General features: G+C 44.3%; 1 protein-coding gene across 1 annotated transcript in view; it reads left to right on the forward strand.

The window, feature by feature from the left end:
* Positions 1–6,267: 6,267 nt before the first annotated feature.
* The window catches only part of BLOC1S5 (biogenesis of lysosomal organelles complex 1 subunit 5), a 41,969-nt gene continuing 30,499 nt past the window's right edge, over positions 6,268–17,737 (forward strand). The window contains exons 1-2 of the mRNA XM_081245745.1: positions 6,268–6,427; positions 10,806–10,888. Coding sequence (XP_081101871.1) covers positions 6,304–6,427; positions 10,806–10,888 — 207 coding nt within the window. The 5' untranslated portion in view covers positions 6,268–6,303. The remainder of the gene's footprint in view (positions 6,428–10,805; positions 10,889–17,737) is intronic.

The following is a 17,737-nucleotide window of genomic DNA, read 5'->3' on the forward strand; positions in this document are numbered from 1 at the left end:
GTATTATGTCTTACAACTGGATGAGAATCTACAATTCTCTCAATGCAAGTTTTATTTAAATAATACAGGAAACGTCTCATCAATCCAGAGACAACTAGAGATAACACAAGCCCTTCAGGGAGATGACAGAGTCCTTTTTGTCCTCAAAACTCTGAGATTCCATGGGTCAAAGAGCGTGGACACAGAGCAGCCCGGATCCCAGCCCAAGGTATCTGGCAGGAGGGCTCTGCCACTGGAACTTCTCTTTCAGTTGCTCTTTGCTGTCTGAGCTTCAGTTTAAAGATTTCTGTAAAAGAGGAGAAAGAAACAGAGGTGTACTCTGGACCTGACCAACCCAGAGAACAACGCAACACAGTACTGGGTGGAAGAAAACAATCAAACAGCTGGAATGTGTATCTACAGGCTGTAAGCAACAGAATTGCAGGAAAGTCATTGCATAGGGATTTAATATTGTCCCCTCTGGTAGATGTCACCTCCGTGAGGGGAGGAAAAGGCTGGGTCAGTGCTATATCCCAGCCCTTAGCACTGCGCTTGGCACACGGAAAGTGCTCAATCCATATTTGTTAAACGTGTTGAATGAGGAAATGAAAAGGCCAGTTAGAGGTAGTATGGCTTTCTTCTTCCTTCTCTCCAGATCACCCTCCCCTACTTTCTACTTCATCCACCACCTACACTTAAACACGTACGCAGGGACCAGCTTGTTTCTGCCCCAAACCAGCTGGGCATTTAGCGTCTCTATGCCTCAGCCTCTTCACCTGTCAAATGGGGAGAATAATAATGCTGCCAACTTCAGAGGACTGCCGTGAGCCCTAACTGGATCAGCCTGTGTAGAGCACGTACAACATTAGCTGGCCTGTCCTAAGTGCCATGTAAGTGTTTGTTCAGTTGCAGCAAGTTCTGACACTGACTCCCAGAGTCAGCCCAGACCTCATAGACTCCAGAAGGCTCCACAAGTTCTGGCGGTTCCCAGGCCACCTGAGCTTCTGTCCAGCTGTCTACGAATGTCAGGAGGTCTCACTTTACCCTTTCAGTTCCAATAAGTCACTAGAATGACTCACAGAATGCAGGAAAGTGCTGTACTTATGATTACAATTTTATTGTAAATGATACAAATCAAGACGAGCCAAATGAATAGATGCATAGGGCGAGGTCTGGGAGGGTCCCAAACGCTAAGCTTCTGGGTCCTTAGTTTGCCTCACCCTCTTGGCACATTAAAGTATGGCTACCAACCAGGAAGGTCACCCGGGCTGTCCAGAAGGTTTTTACTGGGGTTCCACTGTGAAGACATGGTTGATGTATCATTGCCCAAATGACTGAACTCAATCCCCAGCCTGCTCTCCTCGCCAGAAGTCAAGCTGATATTACATGGCTCAAAGCCTCAACCCTTTAATCACACGGTGGTCTTTCATGCATGGCCAGCCCCCATCCTGAAACCATCCCGGACCCCACGTGAGTGAGCGCCTTAGCATAACCTCCGGCCCACCAAGAATAACAAAGCCACTCCCATCACTTGGGAAATTCCAAGGATTTAGAGGTTATCTTCCAGGAACCAGGGACAAGGATCAGCCAAGTTCTTTATTATACAACAAAACTAAAGTTGATTCAATGCATTGAACAGGCAGAAGGGGCAAGGAAAACATTTCAGGAAGGGGGTGTCTAAAAAGAAAGAGGCAGAAATAATGTCTGGCACAGTCATGACACAGCGGAGAGACCACGTCCCCACCCCCCACCCCCAGCTGATGGAGCTCTGCTGTTTTAGAATGCACCAGCCTTGAAGTCCATAGACCAGGGCTCTGACCATGGTTCTGCTATTTGATAACTATGGTACCATCTTGTGGGAGTACATTTACAGATCATTGTAAACCACGTGAAATCCTTTCTATAAGAGGTGGGCATAATTTATACACACACACACACACACACACACACACACACCTACCTTAGTGGATTAAAACAACAAAAATTTATTATTTCTCATAATAAAACCGCACAATTCAGATTGGGACGTGGAACCCACTGTCTTTTAATTGAAATCACACACCTGGTCTCAGGACTTAATGAAGCTCAGGTTCTTTATGTCTCAGCATAGAAAGAATTCAGTGAGAGACAAAGTGATAGGCAAGAAATGAATTTATTTAGGGAGATACACATTCCATAGACAGAATGTGGCCTGTCTCAAAAGGCTAGAGTGGCCATGGAAGAAACACATTTCACAGACAGTGTGGGCCATCTCAGAAGGCAAGAGGCCCCAAAATATCGGGTGGTTAGTTTTTATGGGCTGGGTAATTTCATAGGCTAATGAGTGGGAGGACTATTCCAACTATTTTGGGGAAGGGGGCGGGGATTTCCAGGACTTGGGCCACCGCCCACTTTTTGGCCTTTTATAGTCAGCCTCAAAACTGTCATGGTGCTGGTGGGTGTGTCATTTAGCTGATGTATTACAATGAGCATATAATGAGGCTCAAGGTCCACTGGAAGTCGAATCTTCCACCGTCTTTGACCTAATGGTTTCTAGCCAGTTTTTGTCATATCCTCAGTGGCTATGTCATTCTTTTTTTTTTTTTTTTTTTTTTTTTTTTGCGGTACGCAGGCCTCTCACTGTTGTGGCCCCTCCCGTTGCGGAGCACAGGCTCCGGACGCGCAGGCTCAGCGGCCATGGCTCACAGGCCCGGCATGTGGGATCTTCCTGGACCGGGGCATGAACCCGTGTCCCCTGAATTGGCAGGCGGACTCTCAACCATTGCGCCACCAGGGAAGCCCTATGTCATTCTTTTAGAGGTTGTGCCCTGCCCCCTTCCCTCCTGTTTCCATAACACTGTGGGTTGATTAGGCAGTTTTCTGGCTTCATGTGGTGGTATCCACTCCACTGCAGTTCATGGGACTGCATTCAGCTTGGCTGATGGCTGGGCTGAAAGATCCAAGAAGGCCTCCCTCACACTTGGCTGCTAGGGGGCCTCTGTTCTCACCTATAAAGCCTCTCTCTGCAGGGGATGTCTCATCTTCCCGTGCTTCTCCACAGCACGGCCGGCCTCTCCCCAGCAGGACAGCCTAGACTTCCTGACAAGAGCAAAAGCAGAAACTGCCAGGTGACTTAAGGCCCATCATGTTCTACCCATCAAAGCAAGTCATAAAGTCAGTTCAGACTCCAGGGGAGGGGAAACAAACTCCATCTCTTGATGGGCGGGAAGGGAGGAAACATCGCAGCCATCTTAGAGACTCTCCCACATTCTCTAATCCTTAGCTTCTGTATCTGAAAATGGGTATTTTAATATTTATCCCAACTAGAATAATGAGAAGATGGTATGTTATGTGTGATGACATTTTATAAATCGTAAAGCGCAAAACACTTGCAAGCCATTATAGTTATGGCAAATAAAGGTGGATTGGGAGAAAGCGCAGATTATACAGGGCTTTATAAGGAGATAGAGGTTATTGAAATAGTATTTGTTGAGCATTTGCTGTGCCAAGCACTGTTCTAAGTACTTTACAGGTATTAACTTCTTCAATCACCACAACTTTATAATATGGATATCTTATTGCTATTCTGTAGAAAAGGAACATCAGGCAAGTGGCACCGTCAGAATTTGAACCCAGTTCTGTCTGATTCCAAAGTCTTAACTACTGCACCTGGAATTCTTATATCATAATCAACTGGCAATTGGGTACGGGGAGGTAGCAGCTACCCCAGAACTACTGAAACAGAATCTGGAGAGGCAGAACCCAGAATCTGCAATTTTAACAGCCATGTTAATGTGGGAGAAGTATCAATCTCACTGTACTAGAGGGAGCCTGAAGCCGAATCTGGCTTCTGTACCCCGACACCAAATTAAATCTTGGAGACAGAGTTTTGGGTGAAGTAGAAAATAGCTTTATTGCTTTGCCAAGCAAAGGAGGCCACAGCAGACTCCTGCTCTCAGAACTGTGTGTCCCAATCTAGAGGGGGTAGTGAGAAGTCTTATAGTAATGATTCAAAGAGGGCGTGATCAGCTGGTGGACATTCTTCTGATTGTCCACTTGGTGGGGAAGTAAGTGGGAGTCAGCATCATCAACCTTCTGGTTCTAACCGGTCTGGAGTCAACCTGCTTATTACGGTTAATTTCTCCCACCTGGTAGGGGTTTCAGTATCAGCAAAGATACTGTTATATATCCCTGCCCCAAGGCTGCACTTTTTTTTTTTTTTTTTTTTTTTTTTTTTTTTGGCCACACTGCATGGCTTGCGGAATCTTAGTTCCCAGACCAGGGGAACCTGGGATTGAGCCCCAGGCCACTGCAGTGAAAGCGCTGAGTCCTATCCACTGGACCATTAAGGAACTTCTGACACTACTGTTTCTTTTCAGGGTTCCTCTGTTGTCTCCGCATCCCCTCCCTTCCCTAATTAGCAACTGTTTGAACCTGCTAGTTGGGACTCTGGGAAGGTCATGGAGGCTGAATGAAACCTATTTTCTGTAATCGAGAAATGAGGGACACAGAATTTTGTGCCCAGGAGCCCCACAGTGTCCTGCTCAGTGCTAAGTCTTCCCAGGTTTTTCAGTAGTTCAAAGAAACTAAGAAGCCAAGCTTAGAGAAGATTTAGTCTGGCAGATGCAGAAGAAAACTTGAATACGAAAAGTGCCTAGAAGTGGGGAGGATAATGAGGGGCTTTAAAAATAATTACGTTTTCTAGAGGTTAATGCCAAAGTGAGGGAAATAAAAGGTTAGAAGCTGGACCCAATAACATGCAATTAACCAAGTTCACATTCTATTTATGAGTTCATCTATTTTATGCCTCTTTGTTATTCCTGTGCTAGAAAACCCCAAGTTCCATCTTCACCGCACCCCACATGACTTACACAACATTTCAGGTCTGAAGACAAAATATACCTCCCCTGAGAAGTCGTTCCTGGCCACCTCCTGCCCCCAGGTGTCCCACACATGTGCTGCACTTAACTCCATCCTATCATATACAAGGCCCTAGACTGTAAATGTTGGTGACTGAGAGACCCTTGAGGGTAAGGACAGTGCAGGAAGAGAGGAGGGAGAAGGGAGAGATTAAGAGATGATTCTTAGAACCACTGGGTGAACACAGGAGATGAAGGAGTCACTGAAAAGTTGCACCGTCTGTTGTTTGAACAGTCACAAATATTAACGCAAGTTCATGTGCCCGACGAAACGTCGGCGTTTGGAGCAGAGAAAGGTTTATTGCAAGGCCATGCAAGGAGACAAGGTGGCTCATGTCCTAAAAAGGCTCCTGCTCTCTGAAGGGTTTCGTCAAAGCATTTTTAAAGGCCAAGTGCAAGGTGGGGGGAGGGGTCTGCAGCATACGCGATCAGATCGTGCACAATACTCTGATTGGGTGGTGTCACAGGGGTTAACTTTATCAGTCCTTAGGCTCCGGGAGGCCTGGGGCTACATGCTCATAGTCATCAAGTAGTTAACATCTTCCATTTGGTGGGGGTGGGTTCACATCTGCGAAACACCTCAGGAAAATTGCATCAATTACTATTATCTAGGTACTTCAGGCAGGAGCTAAAGCAGAGGCTATGGGGGAGGGCCTGTGCCAGGAAGGGAATGACAACTTGTTGAGAATACAAGACCAGCTCTAAGGAGTTTACCAAACAGCAGCACTAGATACAAATCTGTCAGCACCAGATTTGTCTCTTCAAGGCTACGAATCAAAGCAGCCTAGCAAATTATGGTCCCTTCCATAATTACATGCATTTATTTTATCTTAGCCCCTATAACAACTGGTTGAGATTTTGTAAATACAAATGCCAAGAACAGACGTTTTTGCTCTTTACATGGGCATGAATGAGTCTGAGAAGTGATTTGGGCAAATTACTTAATCTCTAATCCTGTTTCTTCTTTTGTTAGAAAGAAATGACAAAACTGTTTCCCGCAGTTGCCATGATGAGCAACTGTGGCAAAGCATGCACGTCAACAACCTCCATTAAATACCGGTGGCAGGTAATAATACAGATAATGTATTTACACCACTATTATTCATATTCATCTATGACTAGATCCCCTCTCCGCCAACCTCTCTAAACCACGATAAATTCCAGCAGGTTTAGGGAGGAATAAATTGAGCTCTAACTTTCAGACACCTTCCTATTCCGGCAGCATCTGCCCTAACCCAGCAGGGCGGCACCGTCTTCTTCAAGCTCATGTCCCTGGCCACACCATAGTGGCTTTATGGGAACCGCCCGCTGGGTAGACTCAGCTTCCCCGATGCCCTTTGATGACGCCAAAACCCCGCGCGGGGAAAGCGGGCCGCGTAGGTATGCGCAGGCGCAGCGCGGCCGCGGGTGGGCGGAGTTGGCCGGGATGAGCGGCGGAGGGACGGAGACCCCCGAGGTTTGTGAGGCCGCCCCGGGCGGCGGCGGCGGCGGCAGCAAGAAGAAGGACTCGCTGGGGACCGCGGGCTCGCCAGCCCACCTCATTATCAAGGGTACGGAGTACTAGGGTTCTCGGCCCGGTGGTCCCAGCGCGGCGGGACCCAGGTCGACCCCCGGCTCCCGGGCGGCCTGGCGTTTGCGGTGGGGCGGTGGGCGGGTGGGAGGAGGGGTCTGTGCGCGTTGGCGCCTGTTTTCCCGCGCCAGGTGCCTCCCAGTAACAGCAAACCGCCGTAGCCCCTCCTGCTTCCTCGTAGAAGCCGCAGCCGGGAGCCGTCGGGCTGCCCTCTCCCCTCCCCTAGCCCGGGACCCTGCGTGGAGCTGCCGTGGACGCGGGCTCGCGACCCACGTGTGATGCCCTGAACTTGGGAGTCGGGAAGAGCCCGCGCACCCAGGCAGGCCGCTTAGGAGGTGTGTGCCTAGGTCGTTCGCTCTGACCCTGTCTGCTCCTGGGTCGTGCAAGGTGGAAACGAGAGAACATGAAGGCATCTTAAAACACGAAAGGCCCCCAACACGTGTTCCGATGTCCACTCGTCCCGTCTGCTTTGAGCTGGGAGAAGGTCACAACCTAGCTACAGCCCGGATTCTCACAGAACCTGAATTGGTTTGATTCTCCAAGCTCTCAACAACTGTTTCCTGCAGGAAGATCTTTGCCAGTTAAATACCGCACCGCCTCATCTCCGTCCTCTTAACCCCCTCGCTTCTGCCGGCAGCCCTACCGTCTTGCAGTGTTGAAACCCTTGTAGGATTCCAGCGCCCCTCAGCGCTGCCCAGGGAATGGCATCCTCGTGTTCGTGCCTATTGCATTTTAACCGTATCTGTCAGGTTTGTGTAGAATTCAGGTGTCTCAGATCTAGTTAGTTAGAATTCAGGTGTCTCAAATCTAGTGGGCGTAGTGCATGGGTGTTAGGCGTTAATTATAATTGTTTACATGTGCAATCTTAGTGAACTATTAAAATTTTTTTAATTACGGTAAAATACATGGAATATAAAGTTTCCCTTAATCATATTTTAGCATACAATTCAGCGGCATTGGTACGTTTCACGTTGTTGTGAAACCGTCACCACCATCCAGCTCCATAACTATTTCATCTTCCCAGACTGAAGTTGTGTACCCATTGAACACGGACTCCCCAGTCTCCCCTTTCCCCCGCCCCAGCCAGCCACCATTTTACTTTCTGTTTCTGAATGTGGCTACTTAGGTACTTCATATAAGTAAAATCGTGCATGTGTCAGAATTTCCTTCCTTTTTAAAGCTGAATATGATTCAGATATTTCATTGTATACACACACACACACACACACACCACATTTTGGGTATACATTCACCCATGGATGGACACTGGGATTGCTTCCCATTTTTGGCCCTTGTGAGCATGGATGTACAAATATCAAGTTCTTGCTTTCAGTTGTTTTGGATATATACCCACAGCTGAATTGCTGGATCAAATGATAAATCTATTTGTAACTGTGAGCAGCTACTATACTGTTTTCCATAGTGGCTGAACCGTTTTACATTCCACCAACAGTTCACAAGTGTTCTCCACAACCTAAACAATACTTGTTATTTTCTGTTTCTTTGGTAGTGGCCTTTCTAATGGGTGTGAGGTAGTATCTTGTAGTTTTGTTTTTGTTTTTTTAATATTTATTTATTTATTTATTTTGGCTGCGCCAGGTCTTAGTTGCGGCACATGGGATCTAGTTCCCTGACCAGGGATCGAACCCGGGCCCCCTGCCCTGGGAGCTCGGTGTCTCACCCACTGGACCACCAGGGAAGTCCCAGTATCTTGTAGTTTTGATTTGCATTTCCCTAAGGTTAATGATGTTGAACATCTTTTTATGTGCCTACTGGACATTTGTAAATCTTATTTGGAGAAATGTCTGTTCAAGTGTTTTGCCCATTTTTTAATCAGGTAGTGTGTTTTGTTGTTGTTGAATTATAGGAGGTCTTTTTCTATTCCGGATATTAGCCACTTCACAGCCATGATTTGCATATATTTTCTCCCATTCCATGGGTTGCCTTTTCACTCTGTTGATTGTGTCCTTTGATGCACAGAAGTTTGTGATTTTGATGTAGTACTTTTTTTTTTTAAATTGAAGTACAGTTGATTTACAATATATTAGTTTCAGATGTAGTACTTTCTTTAAAAGAAGGTAATTCAAAGGAAGTTTTTCAGGTTAATTCAAAATTGAGTTATAATTGAAAATATGTCTAGAACCTTCTTGGGTTTTTTTGTGGAACCATTTACTATTTTCATTATGAAAATCTGTTTTTAGTTCATCTTACTTGAAGACTATCAATTGTGAAAATATACGTGTCGAGTTTTATTGCCAGGGTCTAGTGAAAGGGAAATATATAAATAAATGATTTCAATACTTAGGCCCCAGGTCTTTGAGGTTTTCTGGGCTGTGGTTGGCTGTTAGGAGACGGGGAGCTTCCTGGGGCATGGAGTGTCTGACCTGAGTCTTGAAGAATAAAGGGTTAGTAGTTGAGAAAAGAGGGCAAGGATATTTTGGACTTAGTTTGGAACAGCATGAGCAAAGGCGTGGAGGCCTGAGTCAGCATGGCATGTCTGGGAAACTACACGTGGGAATCAGACCGAAGAAGAATTCTTGCCTTTTAAGGAGATTGGACTTCTTGTTGAATGTTCCATATTGTTATGGAACAACAAGTACAAGAGTCTTGTGGTTAGATCTGTGTTTTAAATAGAGGACTCAGGCAGGTACAGTGGATCCTCATCTTGCAGGTTGCTCATTTGTGAACTAGCCTACTTTATAAAGTGAATTTGTAACTGCAGAATCAGAATACAAAGGGCCTACTGTCCTGCAGATAAGCAGAATTGACTGTACATGGAGTGGGTTGAAGAGGGGTGTGACTCACTCTGTTGAAATAGTCCAAGACAAGCAAGGATGGAACAGAAGGGATGGATTTGAGAAGCAGTGAGGTGACAATGGTGGCGATGTGGGTGTTATCAGAAGAATTTACTCTGCAGTAAATTGTTCCTTATGATGGGCAAAGAGATCCACATACTACATTAAAGGTCTGCAAATCCAGGGCCAGAACTTTATTAGATAATGAGAGATCTGCAGTTTACTGTGTCTTTTCTTGTCTCATAGTCTGTTGAAGTGCTTATTTCTGTCTTTTGTGTGAAGAGATTGTCTAACTCCCACGTTAGAGTATGAACTTTGGAGAACAAAGGATTATATCTTTTGTCTTGTTAACAAACAACAAAAGAGTGCTTTGCCTTTAGCAGGGCTAGGATTGAGTTTATGTGGAAATATGTGGCTTACCTTTACATGATTAAACTGAGAGAATTTGTTTGTAATCCTTGGGATACCTGCAACTCTGAATTATTATAATGTGTTTGTTTTGTTGTTATAATGTTATTACAAAACCAGCTTAATTTCTGTGGTCTTGTGTGTTTCAGAATCTTTTTCCCCCTAATCTTCACATCTTAAGTTTTGGAGCGCAGTCAGGGTTTCAGAAGTGATCATTATCCACTTCTGAACAGAATTGAATTCTCCAAAGACTAAGTAAATTCCCATTACATCAGGCCACAGATGCAGATATCCCAAAATCAGTGTAATGGCTTCTCAGTCATATAGAAAAATGTATGTTAACCCTCTGTGGATGATACAAACAATTTGGTCTCTGAGATACTCACTGGAGTAGAGAGGAAATTTCAGGACAGTGTGGTAAGTGGTATCAGAGCAGAATATACCCCGGGATGACTCACCAAAAACAGTTAAAATTCAGAACTTTTTTTTCCTTAATTATGACTTATAAAGATTTACAATGAACACTCACCACCCATATTAATAAACACACGTGAAGAGCCCCATCGTGCCCTTTGCTCTCATTGCACGGCCCTCAGGTAACGGCTGTCTTGAATTTGGTGTTTATCGTTCTCGTGCATTTCTCTATAGCTTTATGGCTTCTGTATATGTCCCAACAGGAAGTGATTTTGCGTATTTTGAAAGTTTATATAAATGGCTCTATCCTTCTGAAAGCTGCTTTTTTGCTTAACATTTTATTTGTGGGATTTATCCTTGTTAATAAATGTAACCCCACTGTATTCATTTTCACTCACTGATTTGTAATATCCATCCTATGAGTATGTTAGGTCGTTCCCCTTTTTTTCTCTTTTGACGTTATATTCATGGGGTAGTAAACATTATGCATTTCTCTTTGCTTTGTTTAAGAGTTTTTCTAGAGCACGTACTTGGTCATGAAATTGCTAGGTATACGTCTTCAACTTTATTAGATATTGCCAAATTGCCCTCAAAAGTACTTTACCAAGTTACTGACTGGATAATCCATAGTCCGAACTGGGTTTTAACCTTCATACGTTTATGGGAACAGGAAGAGTAAAACAAGCTAGAGATTGTGCCACTTAGCGTGGATTGACCGTGAATTTCATTTTGTCTTTACAGATCTCGGAGAAATTCATTCAAGACTGTTAGATCACAGACCAGTTATCCAAGGTGAAACCCGTTATTTTGTGAAAGAATTTGAAGTGAGTATTTGAAACCTATTTTGTAAAAAGACTGCCCTAATTGTTAGTGTGTTAATATACGGAAGGGAAATTCCCTAGTTATAAAATCTATGATTTCTGTTCATGTGTTCATAAAATATACAAAGTATTCAGAGGCATTGACATGAATGGAGGGCTCACGAGGGTAGACAGCAGGCGCCTTGGGCTCCAGTTCCGGTGCCTGCTCTCGGGTGTGTACTGTCTGTTGAGCTCAGGTTTTCATGTATAAAATGAGATATAATGAAAAAAGTGATTTTACAGGTGAATGGCTCAGTTGTGCAGACCCATTTTCTATATCTTTTTTTCTCATTTGGGGCAGCAGCATCTACCCAAAGCACTCAAGTTAAAACATGAGAATCGCCCTTGGCTCTTCCCTCCCGCTTAGGTTACATTCAGTGGTCAGGCCTTCCAAATGTTACCTAGCAAATCTCTGTCCTTTCTGATTGGTGTGCCTGCTCTATCAACCCAGTCAAATCCAGTCTTCACCCTGCTGCCAGAGCGCTCTGATGTTAACTTTTTAAAAACCTTTGATATCATTTCTGTCTACAGGACAAAGCCCATCATCCTTCTGTGACCCGGCTCCTATCTTTCTAGCCTTACCATCTCCCACCCCACCTTGTGTGCTATGTCCCAACAGTCCTGATGCACTAGCCTGCCGTTCTGTTTCATTTGACGGTGGTTTTTGCACATGTATAACTGGTTCACTGTGCGTTGAATAGTAACATCCCAAGCTGCTGTTGGGTAGATGGTAAATGATGTTACACAAGCAGTTTTGTGATTTTGTGGAAGTTAGGGTTTTCTTTTATTTCTTTTTTTTCTTTTTTCTTTTTTTTTTTTTTGGCCTCACGGCTTGCAGGATCTTAGTTCCCCGGCCAGTGATTGAACCCCCTGGCAGTGAGAGCACCAAGTCCTAACCATTGGACCGTCAGAGAATTCCCGGGGTTTTATTTTCAAATGAGACTCCAACCAAGCAGGCAGGCTAAACCTGCTAAAAGGAGAGAACCTTTCCATAAACCCTTTAACGGTACAGAAAGCCTGTGGCACAGAGCACTGAAAACAAACAGAGCTGCAGCATTACACACCATTGCTGGGTTCAGGAGACTCAGTCTGCCTAATACCTGCTTCACGGGGTTAGTGTGAAGATTGAAGGTGTGTGTATCTTAGAATATTTTCTGGTCCCTAGGAATAACCATTAGTTATCTTTGTCATCATTACTGTTGCTGTTGTAGAGTAAGAATAATTATCCCACAGACAGAAGATTAACCATAGACTGTTCCCTCATCACGCTATGTAAAGATTATTAACAATTCAATAGTGAGGGTAAAGTAGTGGGAATAAAGTCTGGGCACAGCATGGTGGGTACTCTGCTCTGCTCACGGTCTTACAAGGTTAAAATCAAGGAGCTCTCTAGGCTCCATTCTTAATTGGTGCTCAGGGTCCTCTTTCTGACTCACAGGATTTTGGCAGGACTCAGTTCCTTGCCCAGGTAGACGAAGTTCCCATTTCCTTGCTTGCTGTTGGCCGGGGCCGCTCTCAGCTCCTAGAGGCCACCCATATTCCCTGCCACACGGCCCCTTCCTTCTTCAAAGACATAAGTGAAGTCTCCCTTTCATGCTTTAAACCTCTCTTACCAAGAAGAGTCCCCTCCCTGTTAAGGACTCACCTGATGGAGTCAGGCCCTCTAGGGATAATCTCCTTTTCTTAAAGTCAGCTTATTCGGGGCTTTAAGTAAACCTGCAGAATAGCTATACAACAGCACCTCGGTAGGGTTTGACTGAATAACTGAGAGGTGTGTATATCCTAGGGGTGGTGCTCTCAGGGACCATCTTGAATTCTGCCTTCCATGAGCTCTTATTACTACCGGTATTTTCCTTACTCTTTGCTTAGTTATTGCCCGTTGTCCTCCCTAGAATATAGACACTTACCTTTTTTTTTTTTTGCGGTACGCGGGCCTCTCACTGTTGTGGCCTCTCCCGTTGCGGAGCACAGGCTCTGGACGCGCAGGCTCAGTGGCCATGGCTCACGGGCCCAGCCGCTCCGTGGTATGTGGGATCTTCCTGGACCGGGGCACGAACCAGTGTCCCCTGCATTGGCAGGCGGACTCCCAACCACTGCACCACCAGGGAAGCCCAGACACTTAGCTTTCTTATACTCTGTTGTGTTCAAAGTGCCTGAAAGAATGTCTTGTGCATTGTAGGGTAGGTACTTAATATGATTCAAAAGCACAATTAACAGAGCTTGGCCTAAAACCTGGCTTTTCCAACATCCTTTCATCAGTCATCTTTATTTTTTTGCCAGTCTGGTTAATTTGAAATGCTAAATAGCTTTTATTTTTTAAAAGTTTGTAAATGTATATCTAAAGGCCTACTTTATATTAAAAGAAGCATAGAATTTTGGAATTAAGATGGCTTCTCTAATCCAACACCCACCCACCCACCCCCACCCCCGCTTCACTGATCCCAGAGATGGAAAGAAATGTGCAGAAGGTCACACAGCTGATTAGTGGCTGAGTGCTCATTAGACAATGTAGGTGGTTCCTGTGAAAGGGCTGTACAAGCAAGACTGAGTCTTGAATGGATGATGAAAGAAGTGTTATTTCATTTATGCTGCGGAATATGTTATACTGAAGAGCTCACTCCCTTTTGAAGCCAACACCTCTGTTAACTGGGGCCGAGAGAAGACGGGCGTGTGCCTGAGAGGAGAGCAGTTAGTTACTGGGTTCCACGTTGTTCAGCCCTCCAGGGTCTCTTTGGAGACAGGGCTGTGCTGAAGCGTAAAAGAACATGGGCCTTGGAGCTGGGCATGTGACGTATCTGGGCTCAAATCCTGGTATCCCTCTTCCTAGCTGTGATTATTTGCTTTATTAAGGCCTAGTTTCCTCTTTTTTAAAACGGGAACAATAATGCATACTGCAGAGTTTTTGTGAGGATTAAGTAATGTATCATTTTTTTAAATCCCTGGTATGTCGATGTTAGGCAGGTGTTGGTAACTGTTATTATTAAGAGAAAGATGGGAGCAAGTAAAATCAAATTAAAATTGTATTCAGAATTTGCAATACTTTGAATGAGTTTTGGTTCAGTTTTTAATATCTTTAGGGAAAACAGCGGTTTGCTAAGCAAATGGCATAGACATCTCAGGAAGATGTTTACTAAAGAATAAAATTTTCACACTGGGTATGACAGATGTAAGCTTATTAAAGAAAGTGAAACAAACTGTCTTCAGCACTTACTTTGTGTGAGACCTCCTGTCAGGAACCAGTGCTGTATCCCTGAGTAAGACAGACAGGGACCCAGCCTTTATGCAGCAGGGCAGGCTCATGTAGTCACTGAAGAATGGTCTCTGAAGGGCTCAAAAATATTTCGTCTGCTGCGTTTGCGCTCTCGCCAGCTAATTGGTCACATGACTCCTCTTCTTGAAAAGAACTTGATGCCGTCCTTTCACGCAGTCACCTCCCCGGTCCGTCTTTTTTAGTGTCTCCTGGAAGCTTTCCTGTACATCAGGCTCGGCTGCCTTTTCTGTCTGTTACACACTAACCTTTCCCCTCAAATTACGAGAGAAAAGCTGAAAGCATTTTAGAGATTTAGATTTGAATAGATATGTGCATTACTTACCGTTCTTTTCTATCTTGGCCCAAATAAAAACATCCTCTATTTAATAAAAGTGGTCTTTCCCCAGCGTCGCACGGCTGGACCGGAGGAGCGGGGAGGCAGGGCTGTCAGGGCTTCCTACAAGTTTCATCTTTTTTATTTAAATTGAAGTACAGTTGATTTACAGTGTTTCAGGTGTACAGCAGAGTGATTCAGTTACACATATATATAATATACACGCACACCCATACATACATATGTATATTCTTTGTTAGATTCTTTTCCATTACAGGTTATTACATGATATTGTATATGGTTCCCTGTGCCACACAGTAGGTCCTTAAGTTTTGTCTTCCCTAGGTCGCTTAAATGTGGTTCACTTGAAGAAAAACTGGCTAGCATTTAAAAGGAAACTCGTTTATAGTTTATATATTTTTAAAAGTTAACGTGCGGCAACGATAATCTTTTTCTTTATAAAATTTTCTTTCTAAAAGAAGGGAATAAGTGCCACACGGTGGCAGCATTACTTAAATTATCAATGCTCTATTATAATATTTTAAGCTCTCTTTTTGTGTTTGGTAGTATTTCAGGACAGTTGACTGTCCTGCTCCCAGCTGCACACAGCTCTTTTATTCCCCCCGATTCCAGTAAATACTATGAACAGAGATCCCGGCAGGGCCCCTCCAGTGAGCCTGTCTGGTTGTGTCAGCGAGTAAAGGCGTGATCTTCTGCACTGTTATCTTTCCAGCTGCAGAGACGCCGGGGCCTCTCTCGTGTGGGACACAGGGGAGGCCGTGCAGGTCAGCGTTTATGAAGTGCTTAGGGGCTGTGCAGTCCTGCACGAACTCATCTTCAGCAAACCTCAGTCTCTGACGGCTTTATTGACTGGTTCCTGAATACCTTGGTGTATCATAAGGAAGGTGTTTGGTCACTAGTGACAGACACCTGAGGAGAGTGGCTTTCCTAAGTGCTTACTTTCGTCTCACAGCAGCCAGAGCCTGGGGCTGGTGTGGCAGCCCCAGGACGTCAGCTCTTCCTCCAGCTTCTCCTTCCGCACTGCCGTGCTGCTCTCACCCCAGGCTCACGCTCACAGGGTAGCTGTGGGAGTCCAGCCGTGGTGCGTGCACTTCATGCAGCAGAAAGGACGGCAGGTGGGCGACGGCTAGCTGTGTCTGTTACGCGCAGGTTTACCAGCACGTGGTATTTGGGTGTTGAGAGGAGGAGAGGAGGGGGATGGATCCAGAGCTGTCTGTCACACTGGGTACGCAAAAATAGATACGAAACCGTCTCTACCTTCAGGAATTTACAGTCTGCGGAGAACAGATTGTGATGGTGAAATTATTATGATAAAATAAGCACAAAGTGATTGAAATCTCAGAAGAGGAGATGACTCCCAGCTGGGCTGGGAGGGAAATCTTCAGAAGGGGGCTGATACTTGAACTGAGAAAGAAAAATAGATGTTAGAGAAAGAGGGAAAAAATGGAGGAAATGTTGATTAAAATTGAGGCAAAAAAATTTGTTAAAATAAGTACAGTAGTTACAGGAGGTGTGAGGGTTCTTATTACTGCATCTGAATGTGGGTTGTACTGATAAAAAGATAAAGTCCCTTAAAAGGCAGCACAGACAAGAATTTCATTTGACATCTGATCTCATTTTTGTTAGGTTGTAAGAGTAGCTGTCAGGGTATTAAATTTCAGGAAGAAGTCGATCCCATGTGGCATGTAATAGATTCATGTATGTATATGATAACGGTTTTAAAACTTGTGAGAAAAAAAAACTTGTGGGACTGACCATTTTGTGATGGAAAGAAAATTTTAAATACTACATCGGTCTCTCATTTCCTCTCTAATACTATCAAGTTACATCTTTAATGTAAATATTACAGTGACTGTACTAACATTATGAACAATTGCTAACATTTGGAAGCATTTAGTGCCAGGCACTGTCTTGAAGCACATTACCTGAGCGCTTGTTATTAATTTCAACTTGAGAAAAATTAACTGTATATTTAATTTTATGGGGTGTTATACATCAGAAACCAAGCTTCATTGGTGCTGTGCTTTGCTCTGAGAATTTTCACCCCAGAAATAATATTCATATAACAAATAAACAGATGTTGGTTTATAGTCTTCCCTTTTTTTTTTTTTTTTTTTTTTTTTTTGCGGTACACGGGCCTCTCACTGTTGTGGAGCACAGGCTCCAGACGCGCAGGCTCAGCGGCCACAGCCCACGGGCCCAGCCACTCCGTGCCATGTGGGATCTTTCCGGACCGGGGCACGAACCCGTGTCCCCTGCATCGGCAGGCGGACTCTCAACCACTGCGCCACCAGGGAAGCCCTATAGTCTTCCTTTTGTAGTAGGTGTCAACCGTATACCTTAGCCAAAAATACCAGCATAAAAATAAACACATACCAGATGGGCCTATTTGTTGTTTAAATTATTGTCATTAATGGGCTGTTAGAGAGGTGACGGTACAAATTCACTTACTATAACGTGTAATTTAAGGCTAAACAATGGCTATAAGGGAGAGAGCCTAACCAGGTCACATGCGGTGGCTCTGTCTTCTGCCCATGTAGATACAGCCTATCAGAAAACGGAAGGAGAGGGGAGGGCATATGAAAAGGAGACTGTCCTCAGTTGTTGCCTTATCAGTATTAACTGGGAGGGAAAGGATGCTACTGCAGATTAGATTCTGAGGGCAGAGGGAAAGGCTAGAGACAGAAGAGGTGACCACCTAATACTAATCTTGCTTAGAGCAGGGAACCAACAGACAGTAGCCAGAGTGGAGACCAGGGTATTGTAAGAAGTATTAGTGTGAACATAACCATGAGAACAAAAGCGCCAACTTTTTAAAATACTGAAAGAGATACCCAAAAGAGAGAACAAATAGACTGCATGACCACATAGAGAAAGATTATATACGTTGTGGGTGTGTGTGTGTTAATCAGCGTGACTCAAAGTGAAATAAGAAAAGTCTGTATATCATGTTTCTGTTTAAGAAGGAATTGAAATATATTTATACATATGTGTATATACACACATATATGTTTATATATGCGTCTGTGTATATACATACACATACCTATGTATACATGTAGATGTATATCCTTAAGACAATGGCAGGATAAAAATGTAAAAATAATTCTCTAAAGAGAGTGATAGCAGGAATAGGATTCAAAAGATAGTGGTAGAAGCTAGACTTTTTTGAATATATTTATTTTTAGATGTAGTTTGGGAGCCATGT

The sequence above is a fragment of the Mesoplodon bidens genome (genome assembly GCF_964165515.1).
Source record: "Mesoplodon bidens genome assembly, chromosome: 10".
Taxonomy (NCBI): domain Eukaryota; kingdom Metazoa; phylum Chordata; class Mammalia; order Artiodactyla; family Ziphiidae; genus Mesoplodon; species Mesoplodon bidens.